At 38.6% G+C, this 23,694-nt stretch overlaps 1 protein-coding gene across 1 annotated transcript in view; it reads left to right on the top strand.

Moving 5' to 3' along the window:
* ITPR2 (inositol 1,4,5-trisphosphate receptor type 2) overlaps positions 1–23,694 on the top strand; it is a 492,062-nt gene that overhangs the window by 176,702 nt on the left and 291,666 nt on the right. The window contains exons 22-23 of the mRNA XM_025402066.1: positions 18,065–18,258; positions 21,947–22,076. Of these exons, the coding sequence (XP_025257851.1) occupies positions 18,065–18,258; positions 21,947–22,076 (324 nt within the window). The remainder of the gene's footprint in view (positions 1–18,064; positions 18,259–21,946; positions 22,077–23,694) is intronic.

Below are 23,694 nucleotides of genomic sequence, written 5' to 3'. Positions count from 1 at the left end.
GATCTCAGTGCTTACAGTCTGCCTTCAGTGTTTCACCATGAAGAGTATTTTATTAAAGACTTACTTTTTTTTAGAGCAGTTTTAGGTTCATGGCAAAATTAAGAGGAAGATACAGAGATTTTTTTATTTATCACCTGCCCCCCAACATGCATAGCCTCCCCATATCAACATCCTCCACCAGAGGGGTACATTTGTTACAATTGATAAACCAACATTGACATCATTATGTCAAGTTCGTCCTTGACATTGGGGTTCACTGTTGGTGTTGCACATTCTATGTATTTGGACAAATATATAATGACACGTATCTAACATTATAGTATCATACAGCATCTTTTCACTGCCCTAAAAATTCTCTGTGCTCTGCATATTCAACCCCTCTCCCACCTCCTCACCGCCCCCTGGCAACTGCTGATTTTTTTCTCTCTCCATAGTTTTGCCTAAGGAAAGTATTTTTTTTCTTGGAAAAGTTGTAACTTGTTTGCACTCTCCACCGTCCTGTTTATATCTGCCCTCAAAGACACATAAATTTAATTTTTATAATTCTCATATTTTTAGTGAATTCCATTGACTTCTAGATACCTTGATTATTTCTTTCAGCAATCTGATAATAATTTATTATTTTATTTAATAAGAATCTATTGAAGAATTACAATATGCCAGACACAGTTCTAGTCACTGGTAATAAGTAATGAACAAGATAACCAAAGTTGTTAGTCACAGGGAAGATAATTAATAAATAAATAGGCAAAATTTCTCCTTTCTCCTATTAAGAGAAACAGCCAGATTATCTATCTATCTATCTATCTATCTATCTATCTATCTATCTATCTATCTATCTATCTATCTATCTATCTATCTTGTAACATCTGATAATGCTGTGAAGAAAAATAAAGTAGGTCAATGATATGGAGACTGATGGAGTGAGGGAGGGTAGAATTTTGTTTTAAGTTTGATGGACAATCTCTGGAGGGATTTGAGAAGGGACTGATGTGATCTGATCATGTTGGCTGCTGAATGGAGAATAGAGAATATCTATGTGGGCAAAAATGTTGAAGACTGAGAAACTGTTTCAGATTAAAGGAGATTAAAGAGACATGACAACTAAAATTCAATATGCAATTCAGCACTGGATCCTGAATTAGGAGAAATATTATCTATAGAAGATATTATTGGCACAAGTGATAACATTTGAAAATGAATTATAGGAATATGGATTGCAGGTTATATTTGAATATTGATTATGTCAGTTAGATTTCCTGACTTTTGTAATTGCACTGTGCTTAGCTAAGCTAATATACTTGTTTTTAGCGAATACATGCTGAAGAATTGAGAGTTGAAACGTCATGATGTCTGGAACTAACTTTCAAATAGAGCAGGAAAGATGTGTGTGTGCGTGCGTGTGCGTGTGTGTGTGTATGTGTGTGGGTGTGTGGAGACAGAGAGATGCAAATGTGGCAGCATTTGTGAATCTAATCAATCTGGGCAGAGTCTATGTGGGAGTTCTTTGTACTATTCTTGCCACTCTTCCTATAAATTTGAAAGTTTTCTAAAACAAAAAAGTTAAGAACTTAAGTAATTAACTTGGTAGGAAAAGGATTTATGTTATGCAAGGTGACAATTCAAACCTCAAGAATGATCTTACAACTCTACTAGGAGATGTGCTGTTAATATTATAGTTAGGTTCTCTATTAGACTATAAATTCCTAACAAAAGTTCTGATAGACTGTATAAATTCTTAACAGAAGAAGCAAGAAGAAACACTTTTCTGGAATCTCCAAATATGGAGATAGGATTGTCAAGCATGGGAAAAATCCTGTGGTGCAGGGTGAGACAAAGGTCGATGCCAGAGAGGAAATCCCAGATTGTGGAAAGTACCTAGAGGAAAAAAAAGAACTATTATTTTAAAGATCAACTGCTAGGAGTCATAGCAGTGTTACCACATTACAATATTCTGTATCATCATCTTGGCTCTTCGATATCTAAATGCTTTGGATTGTATTTTCTTCTTTTTTTTCATGTGGACTCCTCTCATACTACAAATATTTTTTCTCTTTTAAAGAAACTTTATCTTCAATGGGAAGTCATTTGCAAAGTACAATTAAAAAAAAAAAAGTGGTTTTATAAACATTGTTGCTAGATAGACCAGTTCCTTTAAGTAAATGATACAGTTCTGTATGCTCATATCATGTCTGGAAAATTGTATGCACTAGAACTACATCTTTTTTTATCCCTCTTAGTTCCCACTTACTAACTTTTCTCCAGCACAGTTGGGGTTGGACATGCAGAAAAATGTGTTTGGCAGGTCAGACGCAGGGGAGCGGAAGAGGAGGCATATCTAGAAGGTAAAGGCTTTACAGTTCCTGGAGTTCCATTTTGTGCCAGCCTCAGTGGCGCCAGGCTTAAATGGGATGGGCACGCACAGCATCCATTTGTTTTTTCTGGGAAATCCTGTAGCTTTAGATGCCAGTGATGGGTGTTTGAGGTTGTAGAGATGGCTGGCTTGGAAAGTGGCAGTTACAGAATTTTTCTTCTTCTGCATCCTTGGTCACACAGCAGCCCACTGCGGCGTCACTGTAAGTTGTCCTCATCCCAGATCTGGTTGGGGGTCTGTGTCTAGCTTCCAGGCGGTGGCTGCTCCCTGTCACAATGGCTTATAGTTGGCACACTCGGCAGAAATTGCTAGGTTCAGAAGCGGCTTTTCATCTTCATACCTAGAGGTGGTCCGTTCAGAAAATGATTGAGGCTTGTTCATATGGAGACACAGGGAGCTGGCACTGGCCTTCACTGGCCGTCACTGTAGTGAAATAGAAGATTCAGAACTTCAGAACTATCAATCCAATACCTTTCATTGGCTATACATTTACTTAAGAAATATTGTTTTCAAACAAATGTACCTGCTCCCAGGAGGCTGTGTTGTTGAGTGAATTTGCTTTGCCTAATACTTATGATTTGCTCTCAGTGATTTTAAATGCACAGGCACCATTCAGTGTAATTGATCTTTTGAGTGGAACGATTATGGCAAGCTGCGTTCTTCTTTGTCGCTTATAGAAGTTAAAAGCAAATGCACATACAAGCTGATGAACTGGATATTTTCCATATTCTTTGCAAACATTTCACTTTTAAAAGTATACATCTTTTTATACTTGCCGAAGGATGGACAATCTAAAGCTTTCTATTTCTACTAATAATTAAGAGCCCTTTTTTCTTTTACAACAGCATGGGTATATTTTGTTCTGCTGGAGAGTCACTTAAATAGTTGAGGGCAAATGTGAATCCCACTTACGCATCTTCTGTGGAACAGCATGATATGTGTATAACTCTGAATCATTCGAGTATCATCTCCATGTAAATGTGTGTGTGGTTAGAATAGAGAAGTTGACACAGTCTGGAAATGGTTTGGGTCTGGTTTGTTATTTATTTATCCTGTTAATATCCTTCTACCGATCTGTGTTTGCTGTTTGAATGGGACTGGGGTTCAACTTTGAATCTCCACCATGGAACAATAAAGTCTACATCGTTCAGTGAACTTTGGGCATAATTAGTGTGTCTAGGACACTACTACAATTTCTTTTCACTATTGCTTTCCTTCCCATCCTTGAACTCACCATAATTTGAAAAGGCAGTAGATCATAGAAAATTACCAAAAGACCAACCAAGAGCTAAATAGTTTCTTCATAGCTTCTCTCATTTTGCTTTTTCACAACAATTTCAAATTCTTGGAAGTTTCCATAGCTAAGCACTGAAATGTGGGCCTGTTCCCGTCAGTAACCAGATAATCTCTTTCGTTGGTATATATGTTATGATGTAGAAAATGGGCAGTCACTAAAAAAAATTAAAGGAGAATTCCATTTACTTGTAGGATTTCTTTTTCTTTGAGGTTTCAGGGTCGAAAATGAAGTGCCTTTGGCCTTAGGGAATAAGATACAGGCAACCTCAACAGCCTGGAATTATCCTCCTTCCCTAAAATAATTCTGCTGTCCCAAGTGACGTACAGACCTGTGGACCCAACCCAGGGTAGGGCGGAGATAGGAGGCAGGGTAGTGAGATGCGCTTTGAATATGTCTGTGTCCGGGAGTACCGCTTGCCCTAGGAGATTTGGGGAACAAAGTAAGAGGATGTCAACTTTCCATCTCCTGGCAAAGCACCACTTACTTCTTCAATTTAAGTTTTTGTTTGTTTGTGTACCTTTATAGGGAATGCACATTATCTACCTTGAAATGCTTTTTGTGGCAGCATGGTTACTGTTAAAAAGGAGAAGGGAAATTGAGATGAGAGGGGTAGGGCAGAAACATTTTAAAATATTGCTTTATGGGTGAGAAAGGAAGAAAATATTTGCAGACAAAAAAAATCTGCCAGGAAATAATTTCTTCTTTTATAAAACTACGAGGTTAGTCTAAATATGATCTTTGCAATCTCTTTTAGTTCAAAACTGATTCTTTGAAGATTAGTATGTAATCTTCCTTCATTCATTGAATGGCATTCTTTCTTTATGTGTGTTGTAAAACAACCTTTTTAGCAAATATCTGTGAAGCTTATCTTCTGATTAATAGCTATGATTGTTCTTTGTAAGACACCAGCTTGAATGTCTTGAAACTGGAAGCCCTAGTTCACTGAATATGCTGAGAGTATCTTACAAAAGAAAAAAAAGGAAAGAAAGAAAGAAAGGGAGGAAAAAAAAGACTTAACTGAGTGTGAGGTGAGACCATGAGGAAGTGTATATGTGGAGATGGGGGATCAGAAAGAACAGAAAAGGGTTTAATATAACGATCAAAACCAAAGAACACATGCCTAAGGTACAAGCTAGTGTCCTATTAAAGACTTTTCTCAGTGTTCATCTCTTGAATTTTTCACCAGACTGAACTCTTTTCAGGTCTCTGCAAAGGAGTTAAGTTTGCAGTAGAGTTCACAGTGCTAAGAAGTGTTAGCAAAGTTTACATGCAAAGGGAAGGCACACCGATTACCGTTCATCACTTGAAAAACTCAGGTGTCTGGACTTAGCTCTTCCCAGCACCATGCTGCCTCTGGGCATTCAAGCTTATTCTTCTTGAGATGGCCCGATTCTGTCTGTCCTCCCTCTGTCCATGCTGTGCTTTCAGTGAGGTCCCTTTGCTTCTGAAAGAACTATCTTATCTCCATTTTGTACCATGCTCACCACACTCACCCATCTTACATATGCGGTTCCCTTCTCCCTACACCTTCTTGCCTTCCAAATCATACACTTAAATCAAGGGAAGCTTTGCCATCCAAATCATACACTTAAATCAAAAAAAGGCAGGAACATGGGTATAATCCCATCCACAGTGGTAGGTTTCCTTCTTGTCCCTTTGTGTCTGTATGTATTGTATCAGATGAGCATGTTCTTCTCATAACATCTTGAAATTCTTGCACTGATTTTTAAATAACAGCAGCAATGACCACAATTCTCAGCAACTCTAGAATTACAAATTGCCAGTTGTGTACCTCAGGAAGCAGATTCTGGGACAGGATTAGCATGAAGAAGACTTATTAGGGAGAACTCTTAGGATCAACACCAGCAGAATGGGAAGGAAAGCAGGATTGGGAAAGGGAGAAGTTGGCTTTTGATGCAGTTTAGTGAAGGCTTCTGGGAGGTTGAAGTTGGGATGTCCTTCAGGGCTGTCTCCATTAGGGTGAGGGGGCTGAGCCTTTTTGTCCCCATAGGCTGCTCTGGAATGGGTGAGTGACCTTGCCTGAAGTACCTGTCTTCAGACTAGTTGTCTTAGTCTGCCTGGGCTACTGTAACAAAAATACCATAGACTGGGTGGCTTATAAACAACAAGCAATTATTTCTCACAGTTCAGGAGGCTGGGAAGTGCAAGATCATGGTTGATATGGTTTGGCTGTGTCCTCACCCAAATCTCATCTTGAATTGTAGCTCCCATAATTCCCACATGTCATGGGAGGGGCTCAGTGGGAGGGAATTGAATCATGGGGTCAGGTTCTTCCCCTGCTATTCTTGTGATAGTGAGTAAGTCTCACGAGATCTGATGGTTTTATAAAGGGGAGTTCCCTTGCACAAGCTCTTTGCCTGCTGCCGTGTAAGATATGACTTTGCCCCTCATTTGCCTTCAGCCATGATTGTGAGGCCTCCCCAGCCATGTGGCACTGTGAGTCAATTAAACTTCTTTGCTTTATAAATTACCAAGTATCGGGTGTGTCTTTATTAGCAGTGTGAGGACAGGCTAATACAATGGTGCCAGCAGATTCAGTGTCTGGTGAGAGCCTGCTTCCTGGTTGATAGATGGTGCTTTCTATTGCCTGGGCCCCACAGCTCATCAGGGCATCCTTTGAAATTCAGATGGAAGCAGCAACTCCTCCCCACTCAACTCCCCCACAGCTTTGCTGGATACCGTGCATGCTGTAAGGGGCCCCCTGGAGCCATCCCTGGAGCAGCCCAGGAGCCCAGTCGCAGGGCCTGGGGAAGTGAAGCCCATGATGTGAGGTGGCAACCCCTCCTTTGAAATCTTTTTGGCCCGTAGCTCCTTATATTCTGTTCCTGTGATGGGAGGGGCATCCCTGGTGATCTCCTAAATCTGCTGGTGTCATTCTTCCATTGTTTCAGACAGTAGGTCCTGACTTCTCTTTAGGTGGCTAACTCATCTCCCCATTGCCATGATAGATAGCATCTGGCTTCCCTTAAGATGCCTGATCCATAGTAAACTCTTTATTAAATGGTCACTTGGCCACACTTCCAAACAGACTTCCTCGTTTTTTTCAATATGGATAGGCTGAGGATTTTCCAAAAATTCAAGTTCTGTTTCCTTTTTAATTAGCAATTCCATCTTTAAGCCATTTCTCTTTTCTCATATTTTACTGTAACCAGTCAAGAGGAACCAGACGTTCTGTTAACACTTTGCTTACATATTTTTCACCCAAATATTCAATTTCATCTCTGGCAAGTTCTACCTTCCATAAATCATTGGGGCATGAATACAATTCAGCCAAGTTTATTGCTACTTTATACAATGATGGCCTCTTCTGTAGTTTCCAATAAGACGTTCCTCATTTCCATCTGAGACCTCCTCCACATGACCTTTACCATCCATATTTCTACCAGTGTTCTGTTTGTGACCTTCTATGAAGTCTTTAAGAATACTCTTAGATAATTTGAAGCGTGTTAGAGCTACAGGCTTTCTCTGTAGCTCTCTTCCTCTCCTCTGAGACTTCACAGAATCATCCTTAATGATCTGTTTATTGCAATGTTGGCTTCTTCTAGGATGCACCCCAAAACTCTTCCAGCCTCTACTCACTACCCAGTTTCAAAGCACTTCTACATCTTAGATGTTTGTTATAGCAGTATCCCACTTCTTGGTAAGACAGTTTTCTGTCTTAGACTATTTGGACTGCTATAACAACAACAACAACAAAAATACCACAAACTAGGCAGCTTCTAAACAACAAACATTTATTTCTCATAGTTCTGGAGGCTGGGAAGTCCAGGATTATGGTGCCTGCAGATCTGGTGTCCAGTGGGGGTCTGCTTTTTGGATCAAAGATGACACCCTCTTACTGTGTCCTGACTTGGGGAAAGGGACAAGGGACAAGGGGCAAGGGGAATCTCTCTTGGGCATCTTTTAAAAGAGCCCTAATCCCATTCATGAAGACTCCTCCTCCATGACCTAATCACCTCCCGAAGGTTCTACTTCTAACACCGTCACCTTGGGAGAGAGTATCTCAATGTATGAATTTTGGGGGGACACAAACACAGGGGCGGGCAGTTGAGGGCTGTCTTCTGAGTAGCACTCCAGCAGCTTGGGGAGTAGTCCTTCACTTCTGAAAGGGAATCTGGGCAGGACCATCACAGCCTCCACCACAGTTATCTTCCTAGAAAATGCCCTGATTGGAAACATTTTGGGTCAAGACTAAGATCTTATCTTGATCCATTTTGCACAGCAGGCCTTTTGTGGAATCCTGTTTTTCAGACACTGAGGAACATTTCTATGCCATTGTCATGTTCTGAGTCTGGTTCTCTTATCAGCTTGGTGCTCTGCTGGGTGCACCTCTAAGTCCTTTCTGGATTAATGAGTAACATCTTTTGCAGAATTCCTGAGACTGGGTAATGTATAAGGAACAGAAATTTATTGCTCACAGTTCTGGAGGCTGGGAAGCCAAGGGTTGAGGAGACCAGCATCTGGAAAAATCTTCTTGCTGTGTTGTCTCTTAGTGGGAGGGCAAAGAGAAAGCAAGAGTATGAGAGAGCAAGATGGCACTGAACTTACTCTTTTACAAAAACCCACTCCTGGGATAATGCCATTAATCCATTAATAAGGGTGGTGCTCTCATGGCCTAAACACCCCTTAAAGGGGTCCCACCTCCCAACCTCACGACACTGGGGATCCAGTTTCCAACACATGACCTTTGGGGGACACATTCAAGCCATAGCAGATGTCATAGGAAATAGAGATTATGGAGAAAACTAAAAATAAATTAAAACATTTAAACATGTAACAAAATTTTAGACATGAAAACAATGGCTAGAAGCTTCCTATTTCCAGGTGTCCCGGAATCTCTGGCATCGGAAACCTGCTCTAGGCAGCAAGCCTTTTGCAGGATGCTGTTCCTCAGGAGCTGAGAAAGATTTCTGTGCCGTTCTAATGTTCTGTGCCGTTTGTTCTAATGTCCCGAGTCTGGTTCTCTCACCAGCTTTGTGCTATGCTGGCTGTGCCTCTAAGTCCTTTCTGGCTTAATGTATAATGTCTTTTACTTTTCTGTTTGTTTGCTTGTTTTTTTTTTTTCCTTCTAAGCTTTTATACGTTTTAGAAAAAGTATCTGTATAACTATCGGATTTTCTTTTAGTTATCAATGGTGTCTAAAAGGACTCTCCTCCTTCCACCTCCCAGCTTCTCTCTGTGTCAAGACGGTGTCAAACACATGGTCTACACTAGATCATGTTCCTTTTAAAAATCAAATGCACATAGTAAAATAGGGGGAGAATAACTATGTAATGGATGCCAGGCTACACATCAGGCAAGGGATTACTCTGTAAATGTATCTATTATTTATATAGAATACCTAGCATACCTCTAGGACTTTTGCATATTTTTATTGTTAATCCTTGTCACAGTCCAGCGTGTCGGATATTATGGTCCTGATTGTGTCCAGTAAATAAGCTTTTAGACAGGTTGTATACTTTGCCTAAGATCATACAGCTTGTATGTAGCTTGCTGGAAATTTTGAATTCAGGTTTCTTTTTCTTTTTGTTTTTCTCTTCTTTAAAAAAACCTACAGCTTTACAGTTGATATTCTTTCTATAATTATTTTATTGCTTTCTTTATACACGGATGACTTCCTCACGTGCAGACTCTTTTCTGCTTTTTCCAAGTTTCCCAAGAAAGTTCAGCACAACAGACTACATATCTATAAAAGAGTTTTGGTTTGGCTAGAAGTTATTTTTCAGGTCATATTAAAGAAGATTTTTTTTTTTTTAAACAAAGAATCACTCCTTTGTCAATGGTTGTTTGGCTTGTCTCAGAAAAGTTTCAATTGCAAGTCTTAAAAGTTTTACCAGCTCACAATCTTTTGAAGCTAGATATTCCTCTTCCTTTCCTGAAATAAATTTCTGATTGTTCTCTCTGACTCTGTGTTTTGGCTCTTTCTCCACATTCCAACGTAAGGATCTTTCTAAATCACATACTCTACTTCTTTATTTAGCTCTCATCATCTCCAGAGAATAATAACTCAGCTCTTTAAATTGGTGCCCAAGGGTCTTCATAATCTGAGTTAGACATCTCTAGCTCTGTCTCCTGCTGTTTCCCCAGTAATACTAAGCAATTGTATCTCCTTAGACACCTTTCTGCGAGCTACTCCTATGAGTATCTCATATATACTTTCATATCTCACTATCGTTAGGATGAATGTGTGTGACATACCTTATGAAGCATTTATGCATTTGAAGCACAAAAATATTTAGAGACCTTAATATTTCAAATATATACTTGTATCTTTCTTTCCTTAATTTTGTGATTATTTGTCATAAGCTTATCTTCCAATAGACTTACAGAAGATTCTATGACTCTTAGAGTTACTACACAGATTATTCAATAACAGAGATTCAGATTTATTAACTGAGAGTATCATACTGGGGGGAAAACTATCAAAATAGATTCTATTTCTGGTTCTATGGGACACCTATACCCTGCCTAATGTATTACTCTATACCTAATTGGTTTTCAAAAATATTTATTGAGTGAAACGAATTTAATAAATGTAAATTACCTGCTTTATACAAATATGTTTGAATCAAAACGGTATTACTAGATTGTGACATCTAAGCATATGATTTTTTAATTAAATGTAATTTTTTTTGAAGTTCTGGGATACACGTTTAGGATGTACTGGTTTGTTACACAGGTAAACATGTGCCATGGTGGTTTCCTGATTGTTTTTCTACTCACATTAGCTAAGTGAGTTAATAGGGCAGGATCAATCCCTAAGAATGACCTTACAAATAATGAGAATGACTGAAGAGGGTCACGTTGTTCTAAGGTCTCTACTCCAGTTATTTTTCTATAGTTACAAATATTGCTTGAGCCTTAGCATCTGGTGTCTTTAAGGATTAATACAATTGCGTAGGCTTCCCATTTCTCACAATCTCTGGTGCTTATTGTTGGAACCCAACACAAATTTATAGAATGCTGGCATAGAAAGGAACCATATAAATTATCTATACAATATATGAGCTTCATATCTTCATGCAGCACCCGTTACAAATGGTCACATAGGATCTCCTTGAACACCTGGAGTGACTAAGATTTTACTTCTGCAAAGAGTAGGCCTTTCTTATTTTTAATAGCTCTAATTATTAGGTCTTTTTCGTTTGGTTATCCTATATGTACAATTCCCTCTCACTTCCAGAAAGTAGCCCTACCTCTGTTTGTTGAACTGCACAGAAATCCAACATCCCTTCCACATGTCAGGTTTTTCTGTGCTTGAAAGTGGCTAGCACATCACCTGTATTCCCCCACGTTTCTGTGTAGTCCTGTGCAATTCCTTTAGCAGTTCCTGTTATGACTCAATCTAATTTATCACTGATTCGACTGGCACAGAGGCAAAGACGGCTACGTTCGCCTTCATTCTGAACCCTTTTATAATGTAGCCTAGGTGAAAATGAGTGTTTTGTTAACAATGACATAGTATTGATTCCTACTAAACTTGAACTCAACTACAATTCTAATTTGTTTTCTTTTATGTCACATTTTCCACATCATGAACTTCAGTTGGTTTTATTTGGCCCTAAGCATATAGGACCTTTTATATTTTGAATTTACCGTGTTGGATTTAACCTGTTATTTTCAACCTATTTATGTAGTTTTGGAATTTAATAGAGTCATTCACTGTATTAGCCATCCTCTCTTGTTTGATGTAATCTTTGCCTTTGAGAAACATGCTATCTCTGACTTTACCCAAGTCAGTGACAAAACTACTGATCTAGTCAAGGCAAGAACAAAGCAGCAAAGAACTAAAGGCCCTTCTGTGCTTTAACATTGATCAGTTACCCAGTTTTCTTTGGCATAATCACTTAACCAAAATCATACCTATGAAGCTCTACATTAGCCAATACATGCATCTGTGGTGTGAGAAATCAAGAGCATGGTTGCCTTTGATGGTGCGGCTGGGGAGAAATTTTGGGGTAAGTGACTGTGAAAGAGCAGAAGAGAGCTTTCTAGGGTGATGGAAATTTCCAGTAACTGGTTTGCATGTGGTTCATATGGTATATGCCTTTATGAGAACTATGCAAACCTTTCATTTATGATCTGTGGATTTCACTGTAAGTAAATTACATCTCACTTATAAAAACAGCATGCACATTCATTTATTACTGCCATTACCAACTATTAATCATTGAAGATCAGTTCTGCAAATTGAAATATTGAGATTTGGAATATTAAGATGACTTTGTCAATATTTGACAGTGATGAAATCCAAAATAAGATGCAGAACACAGCCACTATTTTATGTGAATTGCTTTTTCAATTCATCCTTTGAATAACACTTCTTTAGTGTGTGGGATGTAAAACAGTTTTCTTCTAAGTAGTCTACTTGATATTCAATAAAAGAGGGATAATAACATTACTACTCTTTGGTTACATGCTTTTGGCTGGTTTTTATTGTGTTCTATTTCTAAGCCCTTGGAAACTTGGAATCTGTAAGCAGTCTATTAATACACTGTATTCAGTGGTGTTTTATTTAGAATGAAGAAAATTGGGTATCATATTATCTGCTTCTTCCATTAAGTGTTCTTTATTAAACACTCTTCTGAGGGACATCTACATTTAGTGTCAATATTGCGTTTCAGTCATACTGTATTATAAGACATTATGAACTATAATTATATGATAGAACCACATATTCATTAGTAAGGCAGTGACCACTATAATGGAACATAATTAAATGGAGAAGAGCTGTTTTTCAGAGGTGTAGTGAAAGCATGCAGATGTCCTCTACTTTTCATTTTGAAAGTAATACCTTACAATTACATGGTACTTTTTATTGTTCATGGCTTTTTTTTGCACATATTATATAATTTTATTCTTACAAGAAGGCCCAAACTATTTTATAGGATTGAGATTTTGAACATAGGATGATGACATGATTTGACAAAGATCACACTTCTGTAATCTAAATCTTTCACTTCATTCAAAACCTCGTTAAAAATTGTGTATCCTCTGTGAAGCTGTCCTTCACTGCCCTCGCTCTTAAGATAATTTCCCAATTAAAAAAAAATCCTAAGCAATTTCGTAGGCTGTCCATACTGTACTATTACCATCATATCTGTCTTGTACGTGTTCTTAATTTTTTTATGGACACATTTGATGTTTTCCTGACCATATTGTAAATTCTTCTGCTTTTCTTATGTCTTCCCACCTGAGATGTCCCTGCCAGATGAACATTAGGTACTTTATGAATACTTTCCGAACAAGGGCTGCCCCTAAAATTAAGTTGTATAATATAAGAAAAATACCACTAGTAGCATGTGGCACATCATATGTAATAAAAGCTGGTTGGGTAAAATCACTTGAGAATAATGTGAGCAAATTTATTATATGGTTAATAGAAATTCTACATTTTCAGAACACAGTTTTAATTGGAATCTTTTCTTTCTGTAATTGCATTAGGGCTTTCTGAGTTCTAGTATAAAATTTTTAGAATTTTGTAAAGTCTGTTAGTGAACCAACGTGGTGTGGGAAAACATGATTCATGTTGAGATCAGTTGACCTGTACTTGAGACTCTGCCACTTCCTGGCTTTGTAAACTGGGATTCGCCTCCCAACCCCCACCATGCTGTGAGGCTCCAATGAGGTGTATGTGGCCTGTGGTCTAGCAAGGTACATACAATATGATAAGCCCTTGATAAAGACAGCTTTCATTATTTTCCCTTATCTCATTGGTATCCATTTTATTAATTTCTTCCTTTTAATACATTTTTAAGTAATATGAAATTATGTATGCTTTTTGAAGAAAGAGAGAAGTATAAAGGAAAGTAAGCAAAAACTCAACTTGATGAAAGATGAAGTACCTTTAATTTAATGAGATCCAACTTTTTATATAAACCTTATTAAAATAAGTCATTCTCATTTTTAATAGTTCATTTTATTATCCAATCTTTGTTATTCATGCGTTAATTTGACAAACATTTATTAAATGAGAGTTGGGCATCAGACACTATTCCGGATGTTGGAAAAAGGTAGACTCCCTGTCTTCATGGAACTTGTGTTCTTTTATGTTGTTGGAGAGGAGGACTACAGTAAACACCCAGACAAATGTATGATATGATGTGAGAGAGTGTTAATGCCCTGACCGAAATTTAAAGGGGGTGCATGGATTAAGAGTGATGGAAGCTCTTCAGAGAGGGTGACCAGAAGAGGTCTACCTAAGGAGGTGACATTGCACCACAAATCAGAAAGGAGTGAGGGAGCAAGTTGTGTGACCGTCTGGACACAAGAACGCAAGGCAAAGGTACAGGAAGTTCCCTGTAGGTTCGGCACATGGAATAAAAGCCATGCATGTATGTATGTAGAACTATCTAGCTATCTAGCTTTCCAAAATACCGTGATCTTACTTGGAATTGGGAGGGCTGGTTAGATAAAATTGCTTTCTCCGGCTGTTTAATCTTGATCTTCTCCTTAACCTGGGTTGCTACCATTTTACCTACTGCTCTGTGGTTAGTAGCTTAATTAAGGCTTTGATCTTATGCTAATATTTTTTTTTTCTTTGCATACAGAAAAGTCTTTTTATAACCCAGACCCTTAACCACTGGGAGGAAGCACTGCTCCAGAGAATGTTTGAAATAGAAAACTGCTCTAGTTCTAGAAAGTAAAGACATTTTCCAGCAAGGGCAGGTTTAAAAGGAGCTGCTAAGCTGGGATGGGAAATAGGAAGACTTCCAGAGTCATGTCTTTATGGTGGAACATCATTCGGTTTCAGATGAGTTATTATAACAGCTGATGGATTTATTCAAATCCACTATAAAAATATGTTTCAGGCAAAATAATAGTTTTTGGATTATCCATTTTTGGCCTCTATTATCATAGAACATTGAGCTGATTTTAGTAGTCACAGAACAATTAAATGGCTGTGAACAATTATTCACAAAACTCTGAATCAAATGTGTCTGTTATCTCTTATAAATGCTGAGAATGTTTCAGAAATGTCTGATATCTAAACAACAAGAAAATTCAAATTACCATTTTCTTATATGTTCATAAGAGAAAAGCATTTCTAATAAAAAGAAAGAATAAATATAACTTTAAATAAAGTAAATACCAACATACTTAAGTAAATTTCAATCAATATTCTGTTAAATCTCTTACACCTGCTATAAATTCATGTAACTGCTAGTGCTTGTTGAAACCAATAGTGTGATCACCACAATAAAATTATTTCTGAATAGGGCAAAATTAAATTATGGTCAGCACAGCTGTCGTGTTAGGTTGGTTAATTCCTTATTGCTTTTTACTTTCCTGAAATGGGCGATAGAAACTTGGCTCACTGGAACAATCAAAGAACAAAGCAACGTATTCCCCAAGCATTCCCAGTTACCACTCTCAGTATGCATTTGCTATACCTGTCTTTTAGATTTTTTTTCTTGAGGGAATTAAGGTTAGTAAAAATATCTATGTAATCATATAATGAAAGAACCTGAAAAGTTGACCAGTCATTCTTTCTAAGCAGTCCCTTCCTTTTTTTATTTTTATTTTTTTTATTTTTATAGAGATGAAGTCTTGCTCTGTTGCCTGGGCTGGAGTACGGTGGTGCAATCTCAGCTCACTGGAACCTCTGCCTCCTAGCTTCAAGCAATACTCCTGCCTCAGCCTCCTGAGTAACTGAAATTACCGGCACTCACCACCATGCCCGGCCAATTTTTGTATTTTTAACAGAGACGGGGTTTTACCATGTTGGTCACGCTGGTCTCCATCTCCTGGCCTCAAGTGATCCACCTGCCTTGGCCTCCCAAAGTGCTGGGATTACAGGCATGAGCCACCGTGCCCAGTGTTTCCTTTCTTCTTACTTTGTACTAAGCAAAGATGACTTCCATATTTTCAAATTATCTCAATACACTTTGTACACAAATGCCAATTCTGGCTGCTGGGTTTATGTAAAAGACACAGAAAAGCTGAATTTGTAAGCATTAGGTTGTTCAGAGAATTTATATTATAGTAGGCTTTTTCATTGAATACTTTCTAGTCAATATTAACTAATTATGGTTGAGAGGTAGTACAATTTCTTGTTTTGCAATGTTGAGGATTAATCACCTCTGATTTATCTCAACAGTTTAGAATTAGAAGTTTTTCTGTGGAGGAATGGATACTAGAAGCTTTGCATGGCTGTGATTTATGTAGTGTCTGACTTCATGTTTTTCAAGCTGTAATAGTTCACAATCTTAGCACTTCTCATCATCACCAAGCAAATCCAGAAAATACAGCCTTTTTAATTTGAGGCCTCTAAGCTGGCTGTACATGGAAATGTCAAGTGAGGTTTGTGGCGACCACGTTCCACAGGCATCTGAGAATGTGGTATGACTGAGTGAACCCTCCCATTTCATTGACGACATGTGTTACAAATTACTATGGATCTGGCCTCTGGATTTTAATTCCTTGGTGACAGGATCTATATCTGGGGGAAAGAATTGTCTGGGCTAACTTTCTGTGTAGTAATCATTTGGATTAAATGATTATTTTCCATTCAAATCTAAATAAGATGCAGACACTGTGGGTGCCAAGGATTTGTGTGTGAATCAGGGATAAGAATAACAAAGGAGCCTGTTCTGTATTAGTGGTGAGAAAGCATCTCTTGGAGGCAAACACGTATACGTACTTGAATCAAGTCTCGGATAAAGGTAGTGGTTGAACATCGATGGCTCAAAACCGTTGCCAACAACCAGATGTGCCTCCCTGCAGTCCATGTAACGAGCAGGGGGAGGGATGTGGAAATACTCAATTGCTGTGATTGTTTAAGAACCACAGACAATGAAGCATTTTGCCTCAAGGCTATTCTGATAGAAAAGAGGGGCTGACTCAAATCCTGTTGCCTCAATTTTGTCCTAACTTGGAAGTTACCCTTATATATACATTTTATCGTGTTTTTTGGCTTATGCAACTAGCAGTGTAATAAAAGGTCTCAGACCTTCAAAATGAAAACTTCTGCCTGGAATATGCCACTTTAGGAAAAATTTAACTTCTTTGTGCACTCTAAGATGTATTATTGAAGCATTACCCTCTTACACTTAAATTGATTCCATATCTAGATAAGATAATGAATTTTCAAAGGCATTTTACCTTTCAGCAATGTACAGATAATAGTTGTTACCAGTGGCTTAATGGTAATTGTGGTCTGGACCATTCAGATTCTCTTGTCATCTTTTATATATTTTCTTTTTATTTGTTTGCCTTTCGATCCTGTAGGTATTACCATGGTTTACATTCTTCTCTTAGAGCTGACAGGTTTTTTTTTTTCTTTTTTTAATAAAAATCTCATCCCATCTTATTTCCATTTCCCCTTCTCTTGGTTTACGCCCTGAGACACTGAGGGAAAGGAAAATTCTTAGCCAGATTCTTAGGCCTTAGCTTAAGGCAGAGCTCCATGAACACCCACGAAGCAAAGGCCACTGTTCGGAAAGGAATGGAGACAGCCATTCTTTTGCATCCTTATTGCTTCTTGTAGGACCTTAGAAGTGAGAAGCAGCAGTCAGGCTGGAGAACGTAAATTGTCATAGTGTCAAGGAGGATCCTTGGATACAGCTATTTGTGGTCAGTGTAAGGAACGTGTGCATGATACGAATGATGACATTTTATCAGCAAATAAATAAAGGAGAAGCCAAATTCAGGAAGAGACGGAAAGAGCATGATCCCTCATTGAAAATGATCATGTTTGTCACTAGCTTGTTTCCATAATCACCTCAAACATTATTGCTTTCTGTGGATTTTGAGTAATGGTTTTCTATTCAAATTGGATGAAGAAATGGGAAGTGTATTGGCTAATGTATATGTCTTCCCCAGATGAGACTGTTTCTTCTTAAAATAAAGGTAACAATCCCCCTCACAAGCTCTTTTTATAAGTGTTGTGAAAGGAAAGCTAAAAAATCATTAGTTTGAGGATTGGATTATGATGCTAGAATTCAACATGTAAGTGTTTTTATGCAATCTTTGTATCCCCACTTGCAACTAACTTTATCTTGGCAATTAGTAATCTTCTTTTGCGTTATTTTAAAAGCAAGGGCCTATTGGTATGACAGTTAGTAGAACATACTGTATTACAGAAGAACCTGATTTGGATGCTAGAGCAACCAGCTCACCTTTGGTACATGATTTGAAAGCATTTTCTGAGAAAGGAAAACTTCCATTTTGAAAAGTTGTCATTTTGAAACATATCTGCAGTATCTTAATTTTATCTGTAAAGAAAGAGCCCAAACAATGCTGATGCTATTCTGTCTTATCCTGAATCCTTTTCCTGGCTGCTTTTCAGTGTGTTTGTGACCAACCGAATTTTATAGTTACATGTTCTCCAGGGGTTGTGTGTGTTGACTTACGGCATTTTCTCGTGTCAGGAAACAATGTGATGAGAACCATTCATGGGGTGGGAGAGATGATGACCCAGATGGTACTCAGTAGAGGCTCCATCTTCCCCATGAGCGTGCCAGATGTGCCACCCAGCATCCACCCGAGCAAGCAAGGGAGCCCCGCTGAGCATGAGGATGTGACTGTGATGGACACCAAGCTGAAGATCATTGAGATTTTGCAGGTGTGTTGCCTAACAGAAGCTAGGTGACAAAGATGTGATTTTGCTTATTGGTTTAACTTCTTACCCTTTTTGTTCCAAATCACTGTGTAAATATTCTGAAATGCAATCGATATAATTTTATTTTTTTAAAGTTAATGACAAACCTGGTAAGAAATATCACAGACACTATTTAACATATGAATCACATTTGTCCCTTCCCATTAAATATACTAATGATAATATCTAACAATTGTGGGGTGCTTTGAGGTTGATAAACTGCTTTCATGTGTATTAAAAAAAAAGTTAATATTGACCTTGATTGAACTTTACCTTCATTTGAGAAGGATTTCAGAGCAAACAAAGTTATTGATTCATTTCCAGCTCTTTTCCTATTTGTAATTGAATTGAACATATGATTCTGTATATCCAGATTTATTGTTTTAGCAAGAAACACAAATAAAATTTTGTTTCTTATTAACAAAAATTGTTAATCATTGGTTTTGGTATTTTATATGTGACAATATCTCTCTGTTTTTGTTTCTGAAGGACAAGGAATAACTAGAAAAAATTAACCTAGTGTAATGCCTAATTTTAAGAATTTAAAGGAGATAAATTATTATTCCATGCCCATTGGTTTAGTGAATAGACTTCCCATTACTATAGCTATGAATTCTTAGCAGTTTGTAAGTTTGAAAATAACTTTTTTGATACCTTAATTATAGCATTTATTCCAGATTTGGAGAATGGAGTTTGACGTTTCCAAGTACCTATTAGGAATCTGGGTACAGTTTACTGTGTCTTTTATCATAATTTAATATAGACCGAGCTACCAGAAGTGGGTTAGTAGTCCTGGAAGGGTCTGTACGTTGTTCATTTAAAGTAATTAGATTTATAATCATAAAAGGTTTCACAGTTCCTCTAGGAATTCCAAAGGCTGAATCCTGAGAAATATTGGCAGGCCTCCCAATGCTGTGTTCATGACCCTGAAAAATCGTTTAAAGTTTTCCTGTTCTTAATCTGAGAAAGGTAGCGATCACCTGACCCGTGGACCTACTGAGCCCCAGCTTACCGTCACCCGACTCATGGGACAAGCTCTAAAATATGTGACCTCATTTTAGCCCACATTTACAGAAAAGAAGCATTAGAAAAACAATCTCCAGCAGCTAAAAAATGATGAGATGGAGCTTCTACGGCTTGGCAGTCTGGGGCTGATTCATTTCTGCAGCATCTCCTTGAACCGCTGTTCACTCTGATTTTCTGTCCCTGTGTCTGGGCTGGCTTCACCATGCCCGTATGCCTGAATACTGTTTCTGAATGTGTCTTTCTTGGAATAGCTCTTCGAGAATTTCTTTGTAGCCCCACTCCTTGGTGCTACAAGGACTTCAAGGTCCTGTGCCTTGTGCCACCTCCTCTCTTCCTCTGGGTCTTCTTTTTTTTTTTTGTCCCCCATCACTTTGTAGATCTCTCTCTGTCCCTCTCTTTTCATTTCTCTCTCATTCTCTCTCTTTCTATTCCTGGCCCTCTCTTAACTCTCTTTCTCTGCCTTTGTTTTTATCCTTCACTTTCCTCCTTTCTTTCTACTTTCCACTTGTTTTTCCTGAGTAGGCATATTAGAGAATGAAAGTTTTAATTTTGATTATGTTTATGGAATACAATGCTGCATGTAAACATCATCAACTGAAAGTTGGTGTTTCATTTGTTTATGATTTATCCTTTACTTTTAAAAATAGGATTTTAAACACCCTTCCCTGTGAAGCACCTGCAGTCCAGCTCTGCCCCCTGCCTTCTGCTCATGGCTACCAAATCCCATACCCTTTCTCAGTCCTCTTTTCCCATGGGTTATCTCCTGCTCTGCACATCCCTTTGCTACCAAGAATCAGTTCAACCAATATGTGTTGCAGCCCTCACCACACGTTACTAGGAGTCTCTGGTGTTTGCTTTCCCCTCTAGACCGTAAGTTCTTGAAAGGCACGATTGAGATCCTTGGCACCTTTTCCTGCCCTTGGTGCCTTCCTCAATACCTTGTTTAATACATGTCTGGTGAATTAACCAGCTGAGTACAGCTGACATGGAGGAAGTTTCCATAAAAAGCATAAAAGTCTAGCCAAGGTGGGGCGGTGAAGAGAGAGAGAGAGAAAGAGAGAGAGAGAGAGAGAGAGAAACTGAGACAGACAGAGGACAGAGAGAGGGAGGGAGGGAGGAAAGGAGGGAGATTGATTCAGGTTATGACTGGGGAACCAGTGAAAGCTGCATTAAAAAAGAATTTAAACTGGACCTTGGAGAATTTTTTTTTTTTCTGAGACAGGATCTTCCTGTGTCACCCAGGCAGGAATGCAGTGGCACAGTCTTGGCTCACTGTAGCCTTGACCTCATGGGTTCAAATGTTCTTCCACCTCAGCATCCATGGTAGCTGAGATTACAGGCGTGCACCACCATGCCTGGCTAATTTGTTGTATTTTTGTAGAGATGGGGCTTCGCCACGTTGCCCAGGCTGGTCTTGAACTCCTGGGGTCAAGCGATCCCCCATCTCAACCTCCCAAAGAGCTGGGATTACAGGCATAAGCCACTGTGCCTTGACAGAGGATATCTTAACATGTAATTATTATGAAGTGGAGGAGAATATTCAAAGTAAAGTGGACACTGTGAGCACCCGTGTGGAGCCAAGAGTGGAAGTGCAGGCACTCCAGTGCTGTTAGAATGGGAGAGAGGATGAGAGAAGAGGCGTAGGAGGGAGGGATGGGACACAGGTGGTTTGGATAGAGATAAAGTTAAATGATGCCTTGAAATGCCAATCTTCCTAAAACTTGGGTGACCACAAAAATGTGACACTTTTGAGAATGTAGGGGCACCATTAATAATTATGCTGAAACAAAAGGTTAAATAGGGCCTATCTCAGGCAGACAGGGACAGATGGCACCTATGTAAAAACCTCTCCTTTGATCTGCAGCACATCTCAGCTTTTTCTTCTTTGATTTCTGTTGTATTTAGACCATATGATTTAGCTCTCAATAGTTTCCTAATTATGCTAACAGTGCTATATTTTTTCCCCCAACTCGACTATTGGCTTTTTGAGGGCAGTAGGCTTCACCTGTTTGCATTCCCTGTGGTACCTAGCACAGTCTGGAGCCTTGCTAGGTACTTAGTTTCTGTCCATGCATCCATGAATGAGAACAATGACAGCAACCCAAACCCAAGAAAATGCAAATACCAGTGAGGAAAATCCATGGTATATAGATGCTGGTACTTCAACTGTCCTTTTAGAACCTGGCTTTAGGACTGATCATGGTATAGTCACAGTCATACTGTTGTAGCTGAATTCTTGCCCTACTGTGTAAGAATGAGGGTCACACCTCCAACAGTCTCCTCCCAGAGACAATGGCACTCTGCAAAGTGTTCAGTGAAATGACATCATCATTACTTCTTCATCCAGACCCCCACGGTGCCACTAGCTGGAATATTCAGAGAGCAATCATAGGGAGTCAAATGTTCTTTCCAAAAATGGCTTTGGGATTTTACTGACATTAGCTAGTGGAAATGAGTTCCCTTACTTAGTCTGAAGGCTGACAAGCATGTGGCAACTGGTGTTAAAATCTTCTAACTAGTTCCTTCGAAAGGTTGGTACTTCCACTGGTATTGGTGTGTCGTGAATTGCATTTTTAAATGCTATGCTAATGAAAGAAATTTATGTTGTTCTTAATCTTTCTTATAGTTTATCCTGAGTGTCAGACTAGATTATAGGATCTCATATATGCTGTCGATATATAAGAAGGAGTTTGGAGAGGACAATGACAATGCAGAGACATCTGCCAGTGGATCTCCAGATACTTTACTACCATCAGGTATCTCTTTGTGACAATATTTATTCTTTGTATTTTGTTCTTCTGAGAACTTGAAAGTACCTATCATATTTTAAAACATAATTATATTTTTTGTGCTTTTATTTTTTATTTTTTTATTATAATTCAAGTTCTGGGATACACGTGCAGAACGTGCAGGTTCATTACATAGGTATAGACGTGTCATGTTGGTTTGCTGCATCCATCAACCTGTCATGTACATTTGGTATTTCTCCTAATGCTATCCCTCCCCTTGCCCCCCACCCCCTGACAGGCCCTGGTGTGTGATGTTCCCCTCATGTATCCATGTGTTCTCATTGTTCAACTCCCACTTATGAATGAGAGCATGTAGTGTTTGGTTTTCTGTTCCTGTGTTAGTTTGCTGAGAATGATGGTTTCCAGCTTCATCATATTTTTACGAGACAAAAATGTAGATATAATCTCCACTAATGACATCAAAGAACTGAGACAGATGATGAAATAACTCTCTGAGAATGGTGTGGAGGGTGTTTGCTGTTGTTTGTCGCTAACTCCTATTAACGCCTTTTCCTTTGTAATCTTCAGGACTCTATAAGATAGATGCACTGTTCATTGTGTCATTTTACAGAGGAGAAAACCAAGGTCAGAAAGGTTAAGTTACTTGCCAAAGGTCCTGAAGGTAGTGGCACAAGGATTCTCTCTGAGGTCTCTCCAGCTCCAGAGTCCAAATCTTTCCAGCATCATGATGTTTTGGTGAAAACCCAAGAGAAGTTTTTCTGCCTGGATCAAAGAGCAGTGTGAACTGTAGTTATCAGAAGGATAGGGGTTTTGAAGAGAAGCCATTGCCAGATCCAAGAATAAAGACATGGCATTCCCCAAAGACCTGAATGTGGTTGTTGGTATCATTTTGTGTGTGTGGATTTTTTTTAAATTTACTTTGTATGGTTATAAACTGGAACTATATTTCAATTTTCATATTTAAAAAGTGTAAAAATGCAGCTAATTTATCTCTGAGCATTGGAGCATAACAACAAAAGAGCACAAATATGATTGTAAAAATTTTGTGACTATTGAAAGGACTTTAGAAAAACTAAGAAATATTAAATTACCATTTTTTTTGGACAGGTCAGGCCAAGTCATTGTAGGCTGAAAAGTATGTCTTATTGAAGATTTAGCCAGCTAATGGAATTCTTTTCCTGAGAATAGGATTTGTACACAGATGTGAAACTTCCTTCTAACTGCCACCAATGTGACATTAGGAACTCTCCCCTATTCTTCGTCCATCAATCAGTTAGGAATGATTCAGTGATTACAAGCATGTAGTTAAAATGGATACTAGACCAACTGTCCTGCTGTCTGAATCATTAGTCCCATCAAAAGGCAGCACGCCTCTGCAGAAGGACTTGAACATGCCTAAGCAAGACTTCTCTCCCGGCACGTTTGCAATGGTGTTGTTTTTCTACTTCTCAGAAGTGTAGAACCCCAAAGGGCTATTTCCAGGAATGATATGGCAGAACCAGAAAGTCTTGCTGGTGATTGCATTGACAGGAGCATAAAAATTATTGAGTCCCAGAGGCCAGGCTTCTGGAAACACGAGCTTTAAGTGTTAGTAAAGTATCAGAGGGAAAGTCCAGGGGCACCC

Source organism: Theropithecus gelada, chromosome 11 (assembly GCF_003255815.1).
Source record: "Theropithecus gelada isolate Dixy chromosome 11, Tgel_1.0, whole genome shotgun sequence".
Classification (NCBI taxonomy): domain Eukaryota; kingdom Metazoa; phylum Chordata; class Mammalia; order Primates; family Cercopithecidae; genus Theropithecus; species Theropithecus gelada.
Note: the sequence above shows the minus strand (reverse complement) of the source record. Positions and strands in the feature narration are given on the sequence as shown.